Source organism: Papilio polytes, unplaced genomic scaffold (assembly GCF_000836215.1).
Source record: "Papilio polytes unplaced genomic scaffold, Ppol_1.0 DF823693.1, whole genome shotgun sequence".
NCBI classification, from domain to species: domain Eukaryota; kingdom Metazoa; phylum Arthropoda; class Insecta; order Lepidoptera; family Papilionidae; genus Papilio; species Papilio polytes.
In genome coordinates this window covers 218,522-242,966 of record NW_013525511.1, presented here as the reverse complement: position 1 = coordinate 242,966, position 24,445 = coordinate 218,522, and the positions used below count along the sequence as shown (strand labels likewise).

The window sequence follows — 24,445 nt, the reverse complement described above, 5'->3', positions numbered from 1 at the left end:
GGGTGCAGCGCGTACATAACCTTGATCCTACAAGATATTTGAATACTCTAATCTAAATCTATACCTATACATATAATACAATTGGAGTGTCTGTAATATCAATGAAAAAATTGCAGATTTCGGGAAGATGATGCATTTGCGTTGCTGATAACGCCTTTAAAAATTTTTGTCTGTCTGTCCGCAGCCTTTGATCCGGGTAATCTCGGAAACGGCTGGGCCAATTTCGACTGGACTTTCACTGGAGGGTAGCTGACATAGACGGGCATGTTATAGGCTACTTTTTTTTTTTAATTTCGCGCTGTCAAAATGGAAACCGGACCGCTATCTCTGGAATGGGTTTGACGAAATTTGGACGGGAATTTGACTGAAACATAGCTGGAAGGTAAATGCACGCGGATTGATGGCCATTTTATACGCGCTAAGGAAGTTTGCGGGCGACAGCTCGTATTCAACAATATAAATATCGGACATTAAGGCACAGTGTGCGGGGTGCGGAGGGCTACCGGCGCTGGGGCACGGCGGGGTAGGCGGGCGGGTGCGGGGGGCGCGGTACCTGCTGCTGCTGCAGAGCTTGCTGCTGCAGCGCCGCCTGCTGCGCCGCCAACTGCTGCGCCTGCACAACACTGCTGTTTACTGAAAACCCACTAATCTATAAAACCGATGGATAGCTCGCTTACATTACAGCCTTTTTGACCGACTTCCTAAAAGAAGGTACTCAATTCGTCTGTTTTTTTATGCGTAGTACGGCATAACTCCGTCGCTAGTGGACCGATTTTGATAATTCTTTTTTTATTCGAAAGGTAATGCTTGCAGGTGGGTCCCATTTTTTGTTTGATTTTTGGAGTCAAAGTCTACGACGTAGTTAAATAGTTTAGCTCAAAATCGCGTGACGAAATTTTGGGTCTTTTTTGCTTTTCTTCGTTCTGAAATAACTGCGCCTGTTTCGATGACACACTGACAGCTAAATGCTACATTCAGCTCCAAATTGTCGGAAATCACATACAGAAAGTACCACAACTTGTAGCTTCGAGTGAATAGGAGAGGGCAAAGCCACACAATTTGACAAATCAAAAGTCTGCGTAGAGTACAATGTTATGTGTGCTAGGGTGTCTAATTTGTGGTAAGGCAGCAATTTTTTGCAAGTAGGGCGGAAAAATAATTAGGGTCTGTCCCACAATTCTTGTAAATACTCAGGTCACAATCGAACGTATAAAATATGTGATGGAAATATCGGATTCTGGTATTCTGACAGTGACGTCACTTTTAAGCTATCTGAGCCTCTATCAGCCAGTGGCGAGACCCCTAAATGTCATAATTGATGTGCCCTTCATTCAGGACAAAGGGTAAGGTCAGGGTAAGCTCAAACTATGAACAAACAATTTAATTATAATTTATATTTTTCTGTGTTTTTAAGGTAAGGCATTACCTCACTGTTATTCCTTTATCTTATAAATGTGCGTAAAATATGCGACTGCAGCTTACCTCGAGCGGGTAATAAATTTGAAACGGCGTATACCTGTACACTTTGTTGCACGGCGCAAGGCTGCGGCATTGGCGAGGCGGCTTGCTGCAGCGCGGCCGGTGCGCTCTGTTGTTGACACTTGTTGTACACAGTATGACCCTATAGCATAGTCTTTGTTATATCCTGTACCTTGTATTTCGAGTGTATTAGAATGAGATTTTAATATACATTGTATGAAGTTGTATGGAACGCTTCGAGAAAGTATATCTGACTTAAAATGTTAGAAAACAGTAAAGTTGTATTTGGGAATAGAACGGTCAGTTGCGCCTGACCAGTAAGTTGACATTACGTCATTAAACATATCATTTATGTCTACATTAAGACAAATCCCTCCGTAAAATAGACTTTTTAAAATTTATTTTATCCCATTATTCCTAGTACACACTTGACGAGTACACCTTAACAGTTGCATTCCATCAATGAACTGGCGCAATGTGAACACTAATGTCTAGCTGTGCTGGCTACTTGTAAACCGGACATAAAAATTAAAACGATACAACGCCATATAGTGACAGCAATAAAATAACCCATAAAAAAGCATAGATTATGCTTGGTTTGGCTACTTTTATACCGGCCATTTGTATACCAGACATAAAAATAAAAAAGATATAACGCCATCTAGTGACAAATGCAATTACCTGTAAATCAGCAAGTAATCCATGCCATTGAGTCACTTTATCATAATGTCGTCGTAAGAGCTCATCCTTTCGCTGCAATTCACACTTCAACTCGTTATTGTCTTCCTTCACTAGGAGTTCAGGTTTCATCGCTGACAGCAGAAACCTGGACATAATCACCAATCACCACCTCTCTATATGTCCTCACTGAGGAGCTCAGAGCGTGCCCTTAGGCAACCATGCTGCACGGATTATTCCCAACCGTCACCCCACCGTCCCCACGTGGAGATAAGCATAAGTTTCATCTGTCCCACCGTTTGCGAAGAGGTGACGGTTGGAACTTATTTTATTTCCTAACTGTTCCATCTTTCACATTAATGATGATAGTGGGATTAAAGGTGGCAAGTATAAAACTTTTATTCTCTCGTGGGGACAAAGCGGGGTGACGGGTGAGAATAATCCAGCTGCACTGCGGGTTGACTTCACACACATATCTTTGAATTTCATCGCCGATGTTCATCATGATGTTTCCTTCACCGTTAGAACTTCAGGTAAATAATATACGTATGAAAATCGAATATCACATTGATAGGCGGGATTCGAACCCAGGATCTGTGGATTACAAGTCAAATTCTTAAACCTCTGAGCCATCGAGGAAAACTACTAAATACCTACAAAACCTACGTCAAGTATAAGAGAAATAGTAGACAAAACTTTTCTACAAAATAACCTATACTCGTAGATCTAATTTGCTAACGTAGCTAAAGTATTACCTCTTTTGCAAGAAGAATGCTTCCATCTGACGGGCGTGGTCTATAAACCTTTCCACTTCTACTTTCACCTCCTCCTTCTCCACGCACGGCGACACCTCCTGCTTCGTCAGCACATTCAGACATGCCTGAAAAGTCGTTTGAAAATAAATATAAAATTGGTTAGCGTGGTATGGACATATGAACAGAGATGATCATGGCTACGAAGGACTGAAGAAACTGAGTCGACTGTGTGAAAAGCTGTTTGCGTAATATGAGATATGATATATGACAGTTGATAGAGATGTATAGAAGAGTATAAGGAGGTACTTGTTGGCACAGAAATGCCAACACTTTAGTAAAACAGCAGGAATATCATGAAGGCAAAGGATTGAAAAGTTGCCGGCGTCAGTATTTCCGTCCAAGAACGACAGAAAGGCATGAGAAGCGTCAATAAATACTTAGTAATTATAATAAAGCGTAAACACACACTTCTTTGTTGCCTAAGATGTCAACAATTACAGCATATTTTCGAATAACTCTTTTTTTAATAAATAGCTCTATACTTACGTCACGCTTTAGGCTATATAAAAAAGTATAGGGCTATAAGTATAGTAGTGAAAATTCACGACGGTAAACATAGGGGTAAATATTTAGGACAAAAACCGTAATGTGGGAAAGAGACCATAAGTTGTTGACAACATCAAGGAAGCAAAGTTCCCATGGTTTGACATCATGTCATGTCATTTTGACATATGCAATTGACATTTTGACAAATTTGAACAGTAAAATATTTTTTTATAATCTTATGCGGATATAATCGCATGGGAACAGCTAGTACTTAGTAAAGCGGGTACCAACTTTCAACCACATGACTTAACGTCAGATTGGATAATAGTCAAGAGTTTATAGGCGTCAAGGGGCGCAACTATGCCTCCCTCTTTTAACGAAACCCATGGCACTTTTTGTCGACACCATTGCAATTGCAGCTTCATTTGTTCAAATATACTATGAATTTTTAATTCAAGAGATACGATTCTCCGGTATAGAAAGCATTTGTTACGAAATTATTTATAGGTTATGTGAATAAAGAAAACATTTACTTATAATACTGTTAAAATTTTTCATTTTAAAACTACAATACCTTTTTACGTTGCTCATTTCAATCAGTAAAAATATAAATACACAAAGACAAGACAGACAAGAAGTTATCTAGTTTTAAACAGACCGAAATAAAATCCACTCATTTTATATAACTAGCTTTCGCCCGTGACTCCGTCCGCGTGGAATAAAAAAATGGTAAAATATAGCCAATGTTACTCACAGATAAGTTTTCTTTCTAACTGTGATTTTTTTTAAATCGGCCCAGTAGTTTTTAAGCATATTCATTACAATCAAAATACAAAGTTTCCCTCTTTATAATATTAGTATAGAAGTATAGATAGCTCCTCGACATAAGTAATAATAGCCTACGTTACTCACAGATAAATTACCTTTCTAACGGTGAAAGAATTTTTATAGTTGGCCCAGTAGTTTTTGAATGAATACATTACAAACAAACAAAGTTTTCTTCTTTATAATATTAGTATATATACATTCTCCAATATTTTCTATAAGTATAAGAAATAAAGATTTATTTACTACTTTTTGACATTTACAAGTACATTTTTAACTGATTTTCGCCATAAACTAACCACAAAGTTTTATAACCACATAGTTATCGCAAAATTGGCTTATTTATAGTAAATATTATACTCAGCATTCAGTAACAATTGATAAACAATAAGTACATTTGTTTTTTATTCAAATTAAAATAAACATGCCATTTTAATACCTACTAGCTGTTGCTCGACTTCGTCCGCGTGAATTAAAAAAATAATAAAAAGCACAGTCGATTTTACTAACAGATAAATTACCTTTTTGACGTTGAAAGAATTTTTAAATTCGACCTAGTATTTTTCGAGTTGTTTCAATACATACAAAAATACAAATCTTTTCTATTTACAATATTATAATAGTATAGATTAAATGGGGAATTTCAAGTGATATCGAGTGTCATAACATTTTTATACATACCGTTATCGCTTTCAATCTCTTTGAGTAAACAGACAGCAATACATGTCTTCCGGCGGTTAACACTGATCTATAGATACATTTAATTAAATGGAGTGTCTGTTTGTAATATCGAAAGAAACATTTCAACTTTCGGAAATATGATGTACGAGCTGTTGCCCGCGACTGTTGTATGCGTGGTATTAGAAAACATACAAACTACAAAAATTACAAAAAGCTACGTATCCCTCGGGAACCGGACATTTCTCGGGGATGAACCTTATCCCACGTATACACCAGACTTTGTTTTATATCTGTGCCAAATTTCAATAAGATATGTTGAACCGTTGCAGAATGATCGAGTAAACTTTAAAAAACTAAATTAATGAATCCCACGGGAACCGTAACTATTCCAGGGATAAAAAGTAGCCTAAGTGTTCTTCCAGAGTATGCTCTAAACCTGTGCCAAATTTCATGGAGATCTTTTCAGCCGTTTAGGCTACAAACGCTAACAAACATCCATCCATCCATCCATCTAAACTTTCGCATTTATAATATTAGTAAGAAGTAAGATTTGCATTGCTGATAACCAAAATCGCATTTAAAATTATTTTGTGACTGTCTGTTTTAGCCGCGTTTGTTTCGGGTAATCTCGGAAACGGTTCGGATTTCGACCGCATTTCTACTGAAGGGTAGCTGACATAGACGGGCAAATTATAGGCTACTTTTTATCTTATTATTACATGACGAAGTCCCGTCAACAGCTAGTCTATACTGATATAAATGCGAAAGTTTAGATGGATGTTTGTTAGAGTTTGTAGCCTAAACGGCTGACCGGATTTTAATAAAATTACGCATAGTTGTAGAAGATAGTCTGGAAGAACACATAGACAACTTAATTGTTTTTATTTACTCATATATCACTCGAATTTTATAGATTTTCTCTAAATTTAAATAGTAGTTAAATTGTAAATTTAAATCATTATTTGACTGTAAGAATAGCAATAAAAGCTTTATTTTAATTTATACCAAACTAATATTATAAAAGTCAAAGTTTAGATGGATGGATGTTTGTGAGTTTGTAATGTAAACGGTTGAACGGATTTCGACGAAATTTGGCATAGACGTAGAGGACATTCTGGAACACATATGCTACTTAGTTTTGCTTTTTTTTTTATTTCCACGCAGACGGAGTCACGGGCAAAAGTTAGTAATTCATATTTTCTTTTCAAAAATTCTAGGTATTGGATTGTATTAGAGTTTACAGTTAAAACTGTGCAATATTATTCTTTTTTAATAATACTGGACTAACCAGTAAAATACAAGTATTAAATATGAGGGACTTTGTTATATATAGTTATTTAAAAAATAAAGAATAAATATATTGTAATTTTACTAATTATATTTATTTATGAAATAAAACCTTATAATCAAACAGTCACAATTTTAAACAGTAAATTAAAATAATGGATAAAATAAATATATACATATCTGGCAAATTTAATTGGACAATTAAACTTTTGACTGAACTTCTTATAAATCTGCGGCTCAATATATTGGGGATATTTACAGATAATACTTATTTTAAATACATTTGATAGAAATCAACTAAAATATTGCTTGTAACACAGAAGGTATAATAATAGTCAAATATCTTGAAGGCTTGAAACATCTGACTGTGGAACACAGGTGAAGCTGCATAAAGAGAAGGCACAGATCTTGAGCCGCCAAGACATTTGAAAAGACTTATACTTTCAAAGTTTTTTCATAACCTCAAGCTTAACTAGCATAATCACACTATTAAGTATATAAGAAATAAAAATTCCCCATAATCGAGTTTTAATTAATTTTAATAGTTTTATCCCATTTACTCAATATTGACATACATACAGACGAATTGAGTACCTCCTTTTGGGAAGTCAAAAATACTTTAAACTAAAACATTGAATTATTTAGGGAAAAAATATCAAATACGATAAAACTAGTAAAATCAGTTACGTAAATACACTTCTATAGTTGCAATACAAAATTTGTGATTCTTAATATCTTGAGAATTATGAACTGAATGTAAAACTGTGCTATATAAGCTAAAGAATACTGAAGACAATTTATTTTCTATAACCATACCACGGTGTTTGGTACGGACTCCTGTAATAGTTTGATTCTTCACCGTATGTTGGCTGTGTATTTTGTAATAGTGGTTGTTGGTAATCTCCATTCCATTGTGGTTCAACTACAGGATCAGAAGGTACATTCTGAGGTCCTTGTTGGAAGGAATTCATTCTAAAATCTAAAGGTCTGTTGACAAATATATCATCATTGTATTGACATTTAGGGACAGGTGGTTCAGTAAGTACTGGAGTGGCAACAGTCCGTGAACTCTGTTCCGTGTATTTGGTTTTCGGTGGTTTTTTCTTCGGTATACGCATTGTTGGCAAAGGCAATGGTTCAGGTTTGAGTTTCGCTGTGACCATGAATTTGTGAAATTCCCCTTGGAATGCGGCTGGATTTTTATTTATTGCTATATTTGTTGGCCGTGTGTTGGGGCTGACACGTAGATTGGAATAAACTCTTGTGGGCAAGGGTGACTTTAGTAAGACTGGGCTATTCGAACTAGATGTAACGGGAGAGACTACGTCTGTCTTTCTTTCTGTTATAGTTTCTTTAGATTCCTTTGTATCTAGATCCAAAACTCGTGTGACTGTATGATTTGGTACAAATGTTTCTGGAACATCGTTATATTCTACGATGACTTTCTTTTTAGGAGTCCTCGGTTTTCTGGGTTTCTTTTCCGGCTTATCTGTTGATGTCTCTTTCTTGACAACATCCTCTTTCTTCTTTTCTTTCTTTGCCTTTTCGTGCTTCTGTTTTTCCACCTGTTCTGTGTCCTTTAAGGATTTGCGTTTTTTGGGTTCCTTTTTATCTTTCATTGGGCTTGGACTATCTTTATTAAGTAAACTTTTTAATATTGGATTGGAAGCCGCTACAGGTTCAGGTTTTGTTGTAATCGGCTCATCAGCTTCATGAGGTGGCGAATCCCAGTTTGATACTACAGCTGCCATATCCTCAAGTTGCTCTTCCGATAGCTTTTTAGTCTTAGCTTTTCTCTTTTGTGTTTTAACTGGTGGCGTTTTCTTGGGCATTGGTATAGTTTCGTCATCTTCTTTCACTTTATCTTTGAGTTCTTTCTTTATGCCATCCTTCCTTTTCCTTCTTGGTTTTGTTATCTTCTTAGCGCTCGGGTCTTCATAATCTGAGTCTTTATCAGAGTCCATATAGCCAACATCCGGTTGCTGAGCTTCTGAGGGTTCCATCTCATCACCTTTCAGCCAAATATCTTCTAGAGCATCCAGTTGGGTGTCATTAGGTGATAAAGGCATCATTTGTCTTTTCATTGATGTCATCATATCAAGGTCCCCTTCTGCCATTGTCATTTCATCGTCATCCATAACATCATGACCAAGGATAGATACAGCAATCGCACCTTCGGATATACTCTTACTAGCCATGGCTCTTTTCAAATGAAGTGGATGTCTCTTCTTCTTTTTCAGACCCTCAATCTCCGCCTCAATGAAGGATTCAGGTAGTTCAGTATTGTTTTTATTACAAAGAATGTCCTGACCGGAAGGATGAGGAGCCGGCACCATCTTCTCTGGCTGTTCTGGATGACAACCGACATCTTCACCTTTAAGCCATAACTCGTAGCGGTCTGGTTGGAAACGTTTTACAAATGTATCCATAGAGATTTTCACCATATCATTACTGCATGTACACTGCAATGCCCGCTTGCCATATTCAACCCAACGCGGTGCAGCAAAGTTTGTAGACTCCGCACAGTTAAATCCATGATTGAAACCAGCGTGATAGCCATACGGAAATGTTATCATGATTTCCCCAGCTTTTTGTGTAACTTTATTCACAGGAACGGAGTATTGTTTTAATATATGTGGAGATATTAATGTCATTTTGTGACGGAGGAAGGCTTGGCAAGTTTTCGCTGACGTTGGGAAGAAACCGGATGCAATTCTTTCAAACCGTTTACCATGTTCCGGTGGGATGGCATACCAAGTTTTAGGTTCGCCAAAATGTAAATAATTTATCGAGTATAAATCCATATCTTCAGTGTGCCAGGCAAATGTCGTCTTCCACATTCCGAAATACAGATAAGCAGTGTTAACACCATCTATTTCAATACCGTAATCGGAGTTTACAAAATCTAAGATTGTTCCGAGGTGATTTATATTCCATTCATTTACATCAGGGTCTGTGATACTCCCGTTTACGTCAGCGCCATATATAGGTGCAACATATGTGACATTCTTCCAATACTTCCTCTCCAGATCGTCGTAATTCGTGTGCCGAGGCGTGCAATACTTCGCGGAGTTCGCCATAACTGCAAACTGCCTCACCGTCATTGACTTCTTCTGTATATTAATTTGTTGAAACAAACCTTGCTTTCCGGTGACCACTTGACATATAGGTGACGGTATTGTGATGTTCAGCTCGTCCAAATTGTATCCCTTCTTCCTTGGAACCCATTCCGGCGGTGGTATCACTTTCGCGAGACCAGCTTTATGAGCTCCCTTCGATTCCATATACTGAACATATTTATTAAAATCTTTAAATTCGTCCCACGTTGGGCGAAACACTTGGATAGATATCCCACTACCGGATCCACCCGATGCATCGTCGCCGGTCACAGACATCGTTTTTTAATAACAAACTTGCATAAAATCAACAATATTTAATCACGCATGAAACACGATTATTTCCCACAACATTGCGTTAGATTGTCTTTGGATTAATAAAATAAGATTGCGTTAAAGTTTTCTTCTGACAATTACATAAATACACACGCGAATACAGTCAAATAATTAGTTGAAAACATTATCAGTAAAATGGCCGACATGAATGAGATGCGCTTGCAATCAAAATCTCTAGGCACCGTAGAAGCCGCATAAGTGGAATTGGGTCACGTACTCACTCAGCCCGACTCTTTTTCGTGTTCAATATTCGGGTTCAACTTATGAAGCTTCTACTAACTACGGTAACACTGATGTAATAACTCTATGATTTTTTTATCCTTATGTTGGTATTGCGGACGTTATTGTGACAGCTGACAAAATAAATTGTATCATTCCCTAAGGTTATCTAGGACGAAAACTTATACAATTCATATCAACTTTAATAAGATTATCATCACCTGAAAAGCCTCCTCGAAGTCCTCCACTAAATTACCGCTGCCGTTTGATGGGGTCGCCATTTTAAGTTCTATAAACACAACACTTTGACACTTGTTATTCGAAATGTCACAATCGTAATCGACAAGATGCCGGCGCGGAGTTCGGGGCGAACTGTATTTTAGTGATGTTGGTGGTAATATTTCAACTCGACATTCTGCGTCACTCACTCACACATAGGTACATATGAAAGAGATGCAAACATTACACAGTTTCTCATCGTTTCCTTTTAAAAATCAATACATGAAATTGAAAATAAACCAGAAATTAAGGAAGAAGTTTATAAAAAAAAACGATTTATTTACATTGAAAAAATTAGACAAAACAATATTTTAGAAATTCAATTAACCATTTCAAAAACTATGCAAACAGTGTTTTTTTAATACTTTATGTTTATCGAACTTATTAAGTTCATTATTTTTTTATTTGCAAATTGCTCTGTCTGGGGGTATCGACCTCTATCCTCAACCACTTTTTGAAGGCTGATTACAAAGTACTACGTATGTACAATAACATGAGACCTACATGGAATGTGATGAACAGAGCTCACATTTATTATCTCGAAGACTGTCAAAGACTTCAGTCTAATAAGCATGCCGGGTTGGTTTAAAAGTATTGTGTACCATTGTATAGCCTACTATAAGCGACCCTCCACTTAAAGTAAAGGAAAAAATTTACAAGGCACATATGGGCACTAAAAGGAACGGATGAAAAGATACTACATGTGGTAAGGAGTAAAAGGTTAGTAAGGTGGGCATGGGCATGTTGATGGCATGAGGGATGAATCACATGTTACAAGAAGAACGTTAGTTATGAGTGTGGTACACCGGTAGAGGTAGACCTAGAAAGAAATATATGGATTGCGTGAAAGGTGACATGATCAAAAAGGGAGTGATGACTGATTAAAACAAGTAGCGCCCACCCTACGGGAGTAGGACAAGGAGAAAGATGATGATGATGTACAGCGTACTAGATTCCTCGCGATCGAGGATGAAAGATGTGAAAGCTCCCTTCATGATCATGTCACCTTTCATGCAATCCATCCATCTCTTTCTATGTCTACCTCTACCAGTGTACCTCCACACTCATAACTAACGTTCTCCTTGTTACATGCGATTCATCCCACCTCAACTGCAACTGCATTACAACTGATGAATGAATCATCAGACGCACACGCGCAAACTCAACGCAAACCCGCTGTTTTTGTTTCTAACAAATTACAGAACCGTTATCTAACAGCTGATCCAAATGTAAATGAACTCTGATGTAAACTAAGCCACGTGACTTTGAAACCTTGAGAACCTAATCGTATGCATAAAAAATTATGTAAAACGCTTCGGTGTTTGGATCTTTCATATTATACGCATATTTATAGCTCTTTCTTAAAATCCTTTCAATTATAAATTGTAAGGCGTCCTAAAAGTGTTCTGTCTGTCTTTGGAATAAGATTCACGTTATCTTTTCTAAAATAAATAAATAAAGTTGTATACAATGCATCAAATTCAAACACTGAATATTTTTGGTTCTTGAATTTTTGTGTTCTTAGGTTTACGTTTTTTTTATCTTTTTTTTTTATATGTCCCTGATACCAACATTACAAAAAGAAAATAATCTTCGAACCATAGATGTTACCAGATATACACTAAAAAAAAATGTAACTCAAAACCATTTTTGGAAACAGTCTTCGTTAAACCTGAATTTTAACAAAACTGTTATTTATAAGAAGATAAGCGAATTAAAAAAAAAATAAGTCCATTTCTGGTTGTTTTGCGCAGTTTCGCGCGCATATGGTCACTTAAAATTTTATCATATACTCTGTATTTAAGTTGACAAATATTGGCCAAAACATACCAAAATAAAAAGATGGCTTCTCTATAACCGCTACACATAACCTCAATTCAGTTTGTAACATTTTGTTGTAGTGAGTTTTATATGTATGTGGATGAAAATAAGGGTATATTGTGTAAAATAACTTTGCCATGGCGGACGCAGCTGCCAGACAGTTGCAATATGAATATAAGGCGGTAAGTGTTTCGTTGATTGTGTTGTGCAATTTCGAGTATATTACACAGGATTGTTTAACACTGGCTACCCATTTTTATTCAACTCCTTGATTCAATTTTCTGATAAACTTACTAAAGTCCTTTAAAACGTACTGGTTTCTATAAAAAAAAACTCTGGAAAACTAAACTATGCTACGTTATTTTCTAGAATTCAAATCTTGTACTCCAAGCTGATGTACGTCTGATAGAACGCCGTGGTAGAGATGAGGCGACGGGCGAGGTGCTTTCCTTGTCGGGTAAGCTTGGTGGGACCAAGATGGGTGATCGAGCACAACGCACCAAGCCAGATAAGGCTGAGGAGAGAAAGGCTAAGTAAGTGATATTTGTGTACAGTACTATCAATAAAGGTGCTATAATCCATATCTCTTTATGCTGTAATCCTTAAATTGTGTTACGGACTCATTGATGTTCCATGTCACCAAGATATCTGACTACTGTATTAGTGATGGGACTCGAGTTGCATTTTACTTGAGTAACTTGAGTCATTTTTATCTTACTCTGACTCAAGTGAAATTTTTGACTACTCGAGTTGCGAGTGACTCCTAACCACTTTGTTGGTTTATACTAAGCGGAGTAAGAAATTCTTACAGCATTTTCAGTTAAATTTGTTATCTTTTTAAATAAAAACACACTATTTCTGTCCTTTTGTTGAGTTTATTTAAGATTCTTTTAAGTTAATTTTAAAGCATGTTTATTATCAAAATTGTGTAAGAACAAAAAACTTTTCATATTTGGATCTCATGAAAATTACTTGTTAGAATTAATTAAAATGGATTAGAACTTATTAGTAGTACATTATAAAATTTCAACTAATAGTTGATATGAGAGGTTTCTTGATTATGTTGACAGGTTTAGTTTAAAGGAAAATACCGTTTTTACACATTTTGTACAGATTTTTTGAGTAGTATTTACGTTAATGCGAAAATAAATTCTTTATGTTAAATTAACATTGTTTTATTGGTTTTAAATTTTAGTTACTCTATTTTTATATTCCGAGTGACTCGCGTCTGTAGACATCACTCGAGTCTTATCTTCACACAAGTGGCATTCAAGTGAGAAAGTTACGAGTACACAGTGACTTGAGTGTAAAAAAATCACTTGAGTCCCATCACTATACTGTAATGCATTTGCTCTATAGGAGTGCACACTTTTGACTAAACTGTTCCATAACTTTAGTCTCACTTTGATTCCTTTGAGCTTATATGTAGGTGTGCATAGTACTCGAATTTTAGTTATGCAACTAAACAGTTGGATTGGCTGCAAAACAATTGACAATCTACAATTATACAACAGTTCTTAAATAGTTTAGTCAATGGTGTGCACCCACTCTAAATTATAAATGTCTATGGTTTGTTAGCATCTTCTATTAAGAAAAATAATCTATCAACATTGATACATGTTCAACATTATTACAGACGTCAGAAACGTGACGAAGCTACATACGAATTGTCTAAATCGAAGACAGCCCGTGCAGCATGGGCTGATGATACACCGGGCGTGTTATACCGTCCGAGGACACAACACACGCGGCATGCGTATGAATTACTGCTATCCTTTATGCAGAGCACACTTGGAGATCAGCCTAGAGGACTGCTGTGTGGAGCTTGTGATGAGGTGGGTATGAGATAGGTTAATCATGACATTTTTTAACATCATGACCTCATCCTTCACTGGAGACATGTAAGGTTACCCATCCTATAGATAAAAAAAAGTTTTTAGTATAAAATTTAAGTATTTATTAAGTGATGTACATTCAGAGATGAATTAATGCAATGTTTTATAAGGCTTCCTGCCTTTTGAGCCTTACATGATTAGTGGATGATACCTAACATGCAGTGTCACTTCCCAACTATGACTCGGGTTCAGTCATCACTGAGTCTCACCTTGGGTTCTCTAAATCCTAGGTTTAAAAAATATTTATGCTTCTTCTATAGGTCTCTGACCATAAATATTCTAGTTCTGTATATTATAATGTTTTATAATGCTTGAATACATATGAAGCTGATTGTACATGTCTGTTTTAATGACTTTTTACTTGATTCACATTATACTAATACAGTTCGACAGTAGGGCAATATCAGCGCTGGCATAAAACTGGTATAATAGTCATCTAAAACAATCCTTGTCGGGCTGCAACTGTCCTCTTATACTGGCATAAACACAAAAGATAATAGACCCTTATGTTTGCTTCTGAAATATTCCAGGTCCTAATGGTACTAAAGAATGATAAACTAAAAGATCCGGAAAGAAAGAAAGAGATAGAAGTTCTAATTGGTGCGCTACCAGATGAAAGGTTCGCATTACTAGTGAACCTTGGCAAGAAGATTACTGATTTTAATGTAACATCGTCCGAGGGTAACACAGAAATAGATGAGACATATGGTATTAACGTGCAGTTTGAAGAATCTTCGGAAGAAGATGATGAGGATGCATACGGAGAGGTAATTCTTTTATTACTCTTTCAAAGGTTTAACAGAGACTAGCTGTTGCCCGCGAATTCGCCTGTGGGAAATTATTAAACAAAGTAGCCTATGGTACTCGTGGATAATGTAGATTTCAAATGGTGAAGGAATTTTAAAAAATGGTCCGTTTTAAAAGTTATGTTTATAATTTACTAGCTGTTACCCGCGATTCCAACCGCGTGGAATTAAAAAAAAAGTGAGTAGCCGATGTGTTCTATCAGAATCTTTTCTACATCTATACTAAATTTCATCGAGATCTGTTCAGCAGTTTAGGCTACAAACTCTTACATACATTCATTTATACTTTCGCATTTATATTATTAGTGTATTTAATAGTTTGAATATATTTTTCAGGTGCGGGATGAGGATAAAGAGGAAGGGGAGGGATCGGACAATGAGCAGGGGAAAGAGAGTAGTGCAGAAGATGATAGTGATGGAGAAGGGAAGAAGAACAGCATACATGCTAATGTGAGTAATGTTTCTAATCAGAGTAGCTTTTGCCTGTGACTTCATCCATTAAAAAAACATCCAGAAAGTGATAATCTGTACCAAATTAACATATACATTAAGATCTGTTGATTTATTTTACAGATATATTTAAACATCCATCCATTCAAATCTTAGGCATTTAATATAAGTAAAATGTTAATAAAATTGTATTACAATTTTTAAATATTATAAGTCAAACTACATTGGTTCCTACAAAAATGTATATTTGCATCCTTCTCTCTTCCATTTAAAGAACAAAGACAAAGCTATTACTTTTTCTATTGTTTATTTTTGTTATTAAATAAGGTAGCCACCGTCTAAATTTATTATAAACAAGCAACCACTACACATATATAATCTGTAATTTTAGATGCGTTGTTTACCTTTAATCAACAGAGGAGGGGTTGCAAAGAAAAGATGTTTTTTTCTTTCTATGTGTCCACATCTATGCCTAATTCACTTCCTATTTCCATAATTTCTTTTATGTGTTGGTAACTACACCAAAAGAGGATATTTCCCCTTCCTATACGTCTCATCCCCTGCCAAATCAACTAATACGAAGTGTAAACTCATGTAGTGACGTCACGTTTCCAGCTCTCCGAAGAACAAACACAGAAGCGACGAGATGCGACTCTTCATCCAATGGATATAGACGCGTACTGGCTGCAGCGCCGCCTCTCCCGGCACTTCCCTGATGCCATGCTGTCGCAGGCTAAGTCCAGTGAGGTGAGAATTACTAGGAAACAGTTACTAATTTTACTACCTTACTAATTATTTTCGACTATTGTAAACCATATGTATAAGTCTAGACCAAAGTTATAATGGTACATGAAAACTTTTTTTTGTTATTTCTAATTGTACTGTATTGTTGATATGGATTAAATGTCGTTTTTTTTATTTTATTTTAAATACTAGCTGTGCCCGTGCCGCTTCATCCGCATCAAAATAATTTAAACCTTATTTTATAGTTTACATTTGTCAAATTCACAATTGCAAATGTTAAAATTCAAATACACAAATTACAACGAAGGCCTTTGACATTGGCATGGCAACCTTGCTTTAATGTCAGCTTGTAGTTTATGCTCCCTTTTGGACATGAAGGCTTTATTTTTCTAATTTATTTACCCCTAAGTTGCATAGTTTGAATACATATAGACTATATGTATTCAAACTATGTAGCATGTAGAAAGTGTAGATTTTTTTATGAAAAAGAAATCCACTAATAATATCTATATAATGCTTCAGTAACTCTAATTTCGTAGAATTTGAATTACATATTTGTATGTGTTAACTAGTTTTTCCCTGCTACTTCGTTCGCAATGTAATTAAAAAAAATTATCTTTTTTATCTGTTTGTTGTAATTCCAGGTGATGAAGGCTCTCGCTGAGGCGGCAGACGACCGAGACCTGGAGAACAGACTAGTCTTGTTACTGGGTTATGATTGCTTTGACTTTGTTAAAGTACTCAATAAATATAGATATACAAGTAAGTTTTTTTACTATTACTTACTACGTCAGTATGATTAAAAAACATAATTGTTTATTTTTATAACACACGACTACTGTCTTTCATATTTTTCTTCAATTTCATAAAATAAGTACTGTTAAGAACAAAATTAGTACTGTGCTGTAGAGTTGGCGCAACACTAGATTATCGACATAAACGTCACGTCCCTAGCTGACAGCTGTCAATGTCAATAGAAGTATGGATTTTGGCGCGCATCCTGATTCCTGACGAGAAGTGTTGCTCTGAGTTTAAAGCGACAGTATTATTTCAATAAATTTGTCTAATTTATAATATAAAATGTCTAAATAAAGAATTTTTGTCATTTATTATCGATGGATTTTGTAAAGCTTTATTTTTTTTAATTGACATAGTCATGTCTGTTTGTAATAAGTCTATGTACAGCGTTATAAAGGTAGTTTTGTTATAATTTCTTATTTCAATTGAAAAATGACAACGAGTTTTAATATTCACATCCCTTTTGCACACGACTTCTGCTTGGAATTAACTTAGTAGCCTATATGTTTCAAACTATGTTCTACATCTATACTATTATAATAAAGCGTAAACACACATTTCTTTGTTGCCTAAGATGTCAGCAATTACACCATATTTTTGAATAATTCTTTATTTAATAAAAAGCCCTACACTTGCGTCACGCTTTAGGCTATATATTTTCACGCCATTAAACTTAGGGGGTAAATATTTTGGATAAAATCCTAATGTGGAAAAGAGACCATAACTTGCTGCCAACATCAAGGAAGCAAGATTTGACATTTTGACATTTGCTATTGATAATTTGAAACATGTAAACAATAAAATAAAATTTTCATAATTTTATGCGGATGAAGTCGCATGGGAACAACTAGTCTGTGATAAATATCAAGATTCTTTAATATGTTTTAGATATACATATTATAGTCCGTCCAAACTTCTTACCAATCATTACTAAATATCTTACTAACATTATAAATGCGAAAGTTTAGATGGTTGTTAGAGTTTGTAGCCAAAACTGCTGAACGGATCTCGATGTTTGTAACTACATAGGCTACTTTTAATTTTAATACTACGCGGATAGAGTCGCGGGCGAAAGCTAGTATAATATTAGGAAGATTGCATTTTTAATATATATGTTAATTCCAGTCTTGTACTGCACGAAGTTGGCGTCATCACAGTCTGAGAACGAGAGACAGAGCATCCGCGAGGAGATGTCCCGGCAGCCGCATCTGATGAAGATCCTGGCGCAGCTGGAGACAGGGAAGGGGGATGAAGAGGTGAGAAAATTATTATATAAAGGTTGTTGGCGAAATCGAACTTGTAGTTTTTGAGTTATTTCAATACATACAAAAATTATAATTATAATTTATTTTGTATGTGGAATATTAAATAACTAAGTAAAATTTACTTACATAATATTAGTATAGATGAAAGAGCAATTTTCAGAACTTAAAAAAGTAAAAAATATTCGAAGTCTGTTGTTACTTATTATTTTATTAGATAATCTATATCTATACATATAATAAAATTGGAGTGTCTGTGAGGAGTGAGAGATAACGAAATCATTTAATTTTTTGTCTGTCTGTCCACAAGCGTTTGTTTCGGGTAATCTCGGAAACGGCTGGGCCAATTTCGACGGGACTTGCACAGGAGGGTAGCTGATATGGATAGGCATATTATAGGCTACTTTATTTTGAATTCCGCTCTATCAAAATGGCGTATCAGGTGGCAATTTGCGTTAACATTTGCGGGCGACAACTCGTCTTAAAGAAAATCGATTACCGAGTTACTTCCAATATCATAGATATTTCTAAACATCCTGTTTATAGTATACTAGCTGTTCCCGTGCGACTTCATCCGCATACAATTATGAAAATTTTATTATATTGTTTACATGTGACAAATTATCAATAGCAAATGTCAAAATGACATGACATGATGACAAACCATGGCAATCTTCCTTCCTTGATGTTGGCAGCGACTTACGGTCTCTTTCCCAGATTAGGGTTTTGATCCAAAATATTTACTCCCTAAGTTTAATGACGTGAAAATATATAGCCTAAAGCGTGACGTAAGTGTAGGGCTTTTTATTAAAGAAAGTATTATTTAAAAATATCGTAATTGCTGACATTTTATGCAACAAAGAAGTGTATGTTTTCGCTTTATTATAATAGTATAGATAGAAACAAAGTTGCCTTTCGACTAAATTATGCATTCTAAATATTTCAGACGGCTCAGCAATCAGAAGCACCTCGTAAGCGTCAGAAGGCGGAGACGGAGACGGTGGAGGGAGGTGGTCAGGTGTTAGGCTCGAGGAAGGTGCTGGCTCTGGATGAGCTGGTGTTCGCAGCGGGATCACACTTTATGGCCAACAAACGGTGTCAGTTACCACCAGGGTCTTTTAGAAAACAGAGAAAAGGTTAGTTGATACCATAGACATTTAACTAAAGTATAGACTAGACAGGGAATGAGATTTTTTCACCGGTAACTTCTTTGTATGGTGATATCTCAAAGTTTAACCCGCTGAGATGTTTCTCGGTGTTTAAATTATTTGTTTCTTTGTAATTTTCATTATCAGACACTAGTGAGATTATATGTAAATTTTCAAGTGAAGTGTCAGTTATGCCAACTCTATACAGTTTTTGAATCTCTTTGGTTCATACTAATAAACGATATGGATTATTAGTGATTTGTGAACTTTCGCTTTCAGATTCAGCTAAAAATAAAGTTTCGATTACGGCCATAATATACCCGAAATTTTAGTCTGTCACAGGTCAATTTTAATCGAAAATCTGATATTTGGAAATTCATATCTTTAGAAAATCGTGGAACTATAAATAACAATACTTTATACATGAATTAAATACTTTTGATTGGTAAAATTTTAAAATTATATTTAAAATAGCTTCCGCCCGCGACTCTGTTCTCATGGAATAAACAAAAACAAAAGTAAGTAGCCTATGTGTTCTTCCAGACTATGCACAACATCTGTACCAAATATCATCAAAATCTGTTCAGCAGTTTAGGCTACAAACTCTAACAAACATCCATCCATCTAAACTTTTGCATTTATAATTTTAGTAAGATACTCTAAACGTTTTCGGAACTTACAGTTTCGGTCACAATCATCACTAACTTACGTCTTATTTGCAGGTTACGAAGAAGTCCATGTACCAGCCTTGAAACCTAAACCATTTGATGAAGACGAGACTTTGGTTGCTGTTGAAAAGTTACCTAAATATGTACAACCTGCGTTTGAAGGATTTAAAACATTAAATAGAATACAGGTAAGAATATATTTTATACTGGCTGTTGTTCGGGGCTTCGTCTACGTGTAATTAAAAAAAAATAGCCTATGTCACTATCAGATAAATTACCTTTTTAAGGGTGAAGTAATTTTTAAAATCGATCCATTGGTTTTTACGTGAATCAAATACATACAAAAATATAAATATTTCCTCTTTATAATATTAGACTAGCTGTTTTCGTGCGGCTACATCCGTGTGAAATTATAAAAACTACATTGTTTACATTTGTGAGATTCTCAATTGCAATTGTCAAAATTATCGTTACCATAATAACCTTCTAATGTTGACAGCTTGTAGTTTATAGCCTCTTTTCCACATTAAGGTTTTTTTCCCAAATTATTTACTCTTAAAGTTTAGTATTTTGAAAATATGTAGCCTACAGCGTGTCGCAAGTGTAAGGTTTTTTAATTTAAAAGAGAATTATTAGAAAACATACTGTGATTGCTGACTTCATACATAACTAAGTAGTGTGCGTTTATGCTTTATTATATTAGTATAGATGTAAGAATTTTAATGATCAACTTGTCAGTACTTACTTAAGTTAGTGAATATTACATAGTCAACCATGCTGCACTGGTGGTTGGTTGACTTTACACATATCATTTCTTACATATGTGTATTACTTTTCCTTCACTATTAAAACGTCGGGTAAATTATATACATATGAAATTCGAAAAATCGATAATCAGATTGGTACAGCGGGATTCGAACCCAAGATCTGTAGTAAAATGCCACCACTGAGCCAACACAAACATGTTATTTTAATATTACAGAGTCGTATATCAAAAGCAGCGTTAGAAAGTGACGAGAATCTCCTAGTTTGTGCTCCGACCGGCGCTGGTAAGACGAACGTGGCGTTGCTTTGTGCGTTACGAGAAGTTGGGAAACATGTTAACGATGATGGGACTGTGAGTGTGCAAGACTTCAAGATTATATATGTAGCGCCGATGCGCTCGCTCGTACAGGAAATGGTATGTATTTAAGTAATTTTAATAGTGTAATTAACTTCAACCAGAGATTAAAAAATTGATAGTGGTAGTGCCCGCTTTAACATCTTAGCACTGCAGGGCACGCCCCCAGTAATACCACGACCACACAGAAGACAGCCGTGAAATGGAAGCAAATCCGTGTACAGTCTGATGAGTGTGGTGCCGGAGGCCTAATTTAAGTCCCTTTCTCTTTACCACCCTTTTCTTATAAGAAGAGGTTGGGAAGAGGAAGTGGATTTGACGGTGGAGATGCATAGGAAGGGGAAATAACCTCTTTATGTGCGTCTCCTCCTCCGTCGTATAAGGGTAGGCAGCGCATCTGCAATTGAAGATGTCTATGGGCTGCGGTCGCTTCGCCATTTTGGCGGTTTCAGGTGGCCGCTTGCTCGTTTGCCACCTTATGTTATAAAAAAAAATATATATATATATATAGAGAAAGTATAGTGGTAGAGCTTTAACATCTTCGTACTGTAGGGCTCGCCAGCAATACCACGATCACACAGACAGGCGTGAAGTGGGAGTAATTCCGCGTTGCGTCTGATGAGTGTGGTACCGGAGGACCAACTTTAGTCCTTTTTCCTTCTCACCCTTTTTCTTAAGAGTAAAAGATGGGAAGGAAAAGTTGATTCGACGGCGCAGGATACGCATAGGAAGGAGAAACATCCTCTTTATGTGCGTCTCCTCCTCCTTCAAATAAGATTAAGCAACGCATCTGCAATTCCGGATGTCTATGGGCAGCGGTCTCTTTGCCATTTTATCGGATTCAGATGGTCGTTTGCTCGTATGCCACCTTAACACATATTCTAGAAAATGGTATCGATGTAGCGGATAGTCTAAAATAACAGATAGGCACTTTTGTTTTTTTTTGTCATACAATCCAAAGCTAGTAAAAAACACTAACTTTCCTTCCTCTAAATCAAGACATTGTCCCCAGGTGGGAAACTTCAGTAAACGTCTCGCAGCTTACAATATGAAGGTATCAGAATTGACTGGAGATCATCAGTTAACGAGAGAACAGATTGACGCAACACAGCTGATTGTGTGCACACCAGAGAAATGGGATATTATTACAAGGAAGGGTAAGGGCCGTTTTAATTTTTTATTTTTTTTGGGTTTAGTATATGCAATTATCTAGACTATAAAGGGAAGATTTGTTTTTGTATGGATTGAAATAACTTATAAACTGGGGCTTGAAATACCACTGAGTAACAACTTTTTTTATTTCATGTAGACGGAAAAAGGTTTGTATTTTTGTATGCATTGAAATAACTCAAAAACTACTGGGGTGATTTTAAAAATTCCTGTACTATTAAAAGCTACGTTAAAATCCAGTATCATAGGCTATATTTTTTCCTATACATTCTACGGAGATAAAAATGGTTTTGTAAGGTTGGCAGTTAAGGACATTTGTGTACATTTTTAATATTTTTTTTAAATGTGTTTTCCAGGTGGAGAAAGATCGTTCACAAATCTAGTACGTCTGATAATCATAGATGAGGTACATCTTCTCCATGATGAGAGAGGACCCGTGTTAGAAGCGCTCGTAGCAAGGACTCTACGTACTGTGGAACACACGCAGGAGGAGGTAAATAAAGTTGCGTTCACATTTACGAAACATTAACAAAAAACATCTACATCTACAGCATCAAGATGTTGATTATAAGATTTTGTTACGTTGACTAAAAAAAAAATGGACTAGACAAAGAACTATCGTTATATGCCAATATAAATAGAAAATGTTTTCTTTGCTCGGAAATTACTGAACTGACTTAAAAATAATTTTTATTGCCGTTTGTTTTGCCACTTTTGTATTAACGTGAGGTTTTTGGTTAAGATAAAACTTACATTTGTGCTCGTCGTCCTGACATGTAAATTTGAAATATCTTTATTTTTATGGATTTTTTTTAAGAACGCATACTGTTTTAAAAATGTAGCTTTGCGTCTACGAGTTACACAAATTACTAAATATGATATTTGTTGACGATTTTTGTTTGACAGAATGGAATGCACGAGTCCTGTCTTTTAATAATCAAAGGTTTTCCACAATTTGAAACATTCCAGGTCCGTCTTGTCGGTCTGTCGGCCACGTTGCCCAACTACACTGATGTCGCTGCATTCCTGCGCGTGCGACCTGAAAAGGGACTGTTTTATTTTGATAATTCTTTCAGGTAAATGTAAATAAATATTTAGACATCATTCAAATTGCTTTATCATAAATCTTGATTTCAATAAAGTAGAAAATTCCTATTTCCCATAGATATCGCTTACTTGTTACCGACAGCGCGGCACCAAAAAATACACTTTCATTCTTTGTAACATATTTATAACACTATATACATATTTATTTTATATTGTTATGCGAAAAGACGATGGGGACATGAACCAGAAAGTGTTAAGATTGAATGTGAATGGCTACAAAGGAAGTGGAAGACCGAAGAAAGTATGGATGGATTGTGTGAAAGAGGATATGCTTAAGAAAGGAGTGGATTCAGATATGACGGTTGATAGAGATGAGAAGAGCAGCACATACTGTGCCGACCCTCCGTAAGGGATAAGGGCAAGTGGATGATGATGATGACATATTTTTATTATAATTGGCTTAAATCTATTTCAATCACATCTTGATCGCTTTACACTTCCCGCGCTTTTCTTGTTTTTCACTGTAACTTTTTTAATATTAAAATAGGTAAAAGACTTGGTCGCTAGTACGCCACCTCTTTGATTATGAACTCCTTGTTAATCAATTTTGGATATTGCATTGAACAGCATTCCCTACTATAAATCGACAAAGGACTGGATGCACAAAGAGAAAATTACCCCTTACTGTACATCCTCTGTCAATAGGCAATATGCATATGACGCCAAATTGGATCAAACATTTTTAAGTATTTTTTATTACTATAAAAACATACCTGTAAAAAAATTTTTGATGAGTAACGTCACGTGTCTCATGACAACTCCGGTCGCGTTTTAAACGTACGAAAATGATCGTAATTTTATTTTATTATTTCTAGCTCAATGGTTGAATACTATATTTTCGAGTCAATTTTTTTTCTGGTTATTTTATAACAAGTAGAATCGTTTAGAAAAAGAAAAAAACATACATGTATATTCCCTATTCTTCTTACATTTGCCATTTATTTCATATAAGATGTTATAATTATAACCGATATATCCTTTTAACGATGTAATATATTTTTTTATAATACCAGGCCAGTAGCACTGGAACAGCAATACATCGGTGTGACAGAGAAGAAAGCGCTGAAAAGATTTCAAGTTATGAATGATATTGTATATGAGAAGACAATGGAGCATGCTGGCAGGAATCAGGTGAGTTCCATTTGACCATAATTTACCATCAACGACCATAAGTTACTACCAACGACCATAAGTTACCATAAACAGTGGTAGAGCCTTCTTTAACATCTTCGCATGAATGGGCCGGCTCTCCCGG

The 24,445-nt window shown here is 35.7% G+C and overlaps 2 protein-coding genes across 2 annotated transcripts in view; one reads left to right on the top strand and one right to left on the bottom strand.

Annotated features, from left to right (window-relative positions):
* Positions 1-107: 107 nt before the first annotated feature.
* LOC106103890 (probable lysine-specific demethylase 4B) lies at positions 108-10,091 on the bottom strand. Its single transcript, XM_013283801.1, has 5 exons — positions 7,058-10,091; positions 2,913-3,037; positions 2,161-2,305; positions 1,517-1,621; positions 108-613 (listed from the first exon to the last, which is right to left on the bottom strand). The coding sequence occupies exons 1-5, from the start codon at positions 9,644-9,646 to the stop codon at positions 500-502; spliced, it is 3,078 nt and encodes a 1,025-aa protein (XP_013139255.1). The 5' UTR covers positions 9,647-10,091; the 3' UTR covers positions 108-499.
* A 1,924-nt stretch (positions 10,092-12,015) lies between these two features.
* LOC106103898 (putative U5 small nuclear ribonucleoprotein 200 kDa helicase) overlaps positions 12,016-24,445 on the top strand; it is a 34,454-nt gene continuing 22,024 nt past the window's right edge. The window contains exons 1-15 of the mRNA XM_013283809.1: positions 12,016-12,204; positions 12,392-12,555; positions 13,659-13,857; positions 14,448-14,684; positions 15,060-15,173; positions 15,789-15,920; positions 16,562-16,679; positions 17,841-17,971; positions 18,924-19,113; positions 19,848-19,981; positions 20,776-20,973; positions 21,926-22,070; positions 22,440-22,576; positions 23,053-23,159; positions 24,204-24,321. Of these exons, the coding sequence (XP_013139263.1) occupies positions 12,160-12,204; positions 12,392-12,555; positions 13,659-13,857; positions 14,448-14,684; positions 15,060-15,173; positions 15,789-15,920; positions 16,562-16,679; positions 17,841-17,971; positions 18,924-19,113; positions 19,848-19,981; positions 20,776-20,973; positions 21,926-22,070; positions 22,440-22,576; positions 23,053-23,159; positions 24,204-24,321 (2,169 nt within the window). The 5' untranslated portion in view covers positions 12,016-12,159. The remainder of the gene's footprint in view (positions 12,205-12,391; positions 12,556-13,658; positions 13,858-14,447; positions 14,685-15,059; positions 15,174-15,788; positions 15,921-16,561; positions 16,680-17,840; positions 17,972-18,923; positions 19,114-19,847; positions 19,982-20,775; positions 20,974-21,925; positions 22,071-22,439; positions 22,577-23,052; positions 23,160-24,203; positions 24,322-24,445) is intronic.

Bases quoted from the DNA above. Each gene is read 5' to 3' on its own strand.
- LOC106103890 (XM_013283801.1), bottom strand. From the start codon at position 9,646: ATGTCTGTGACCGGCGACGATGCATCGGGTGGATCCGGTAGTGGGATA. The intron at 2,306-2,912 runs GTAATACTTTAG...GATTATGTCCAG, and splicing joins GCATTCTTCTTGCAAAAGAG to GTTTCTGCTGTCAGCGATGA. The intron at 614-1,516 runs GTATACGCCGTT...AGTGTTGTGCAG, and splicing joins CCGTGCAACAAAGTGTACAG to GCGCAGCAGTTGGCGGCGCA.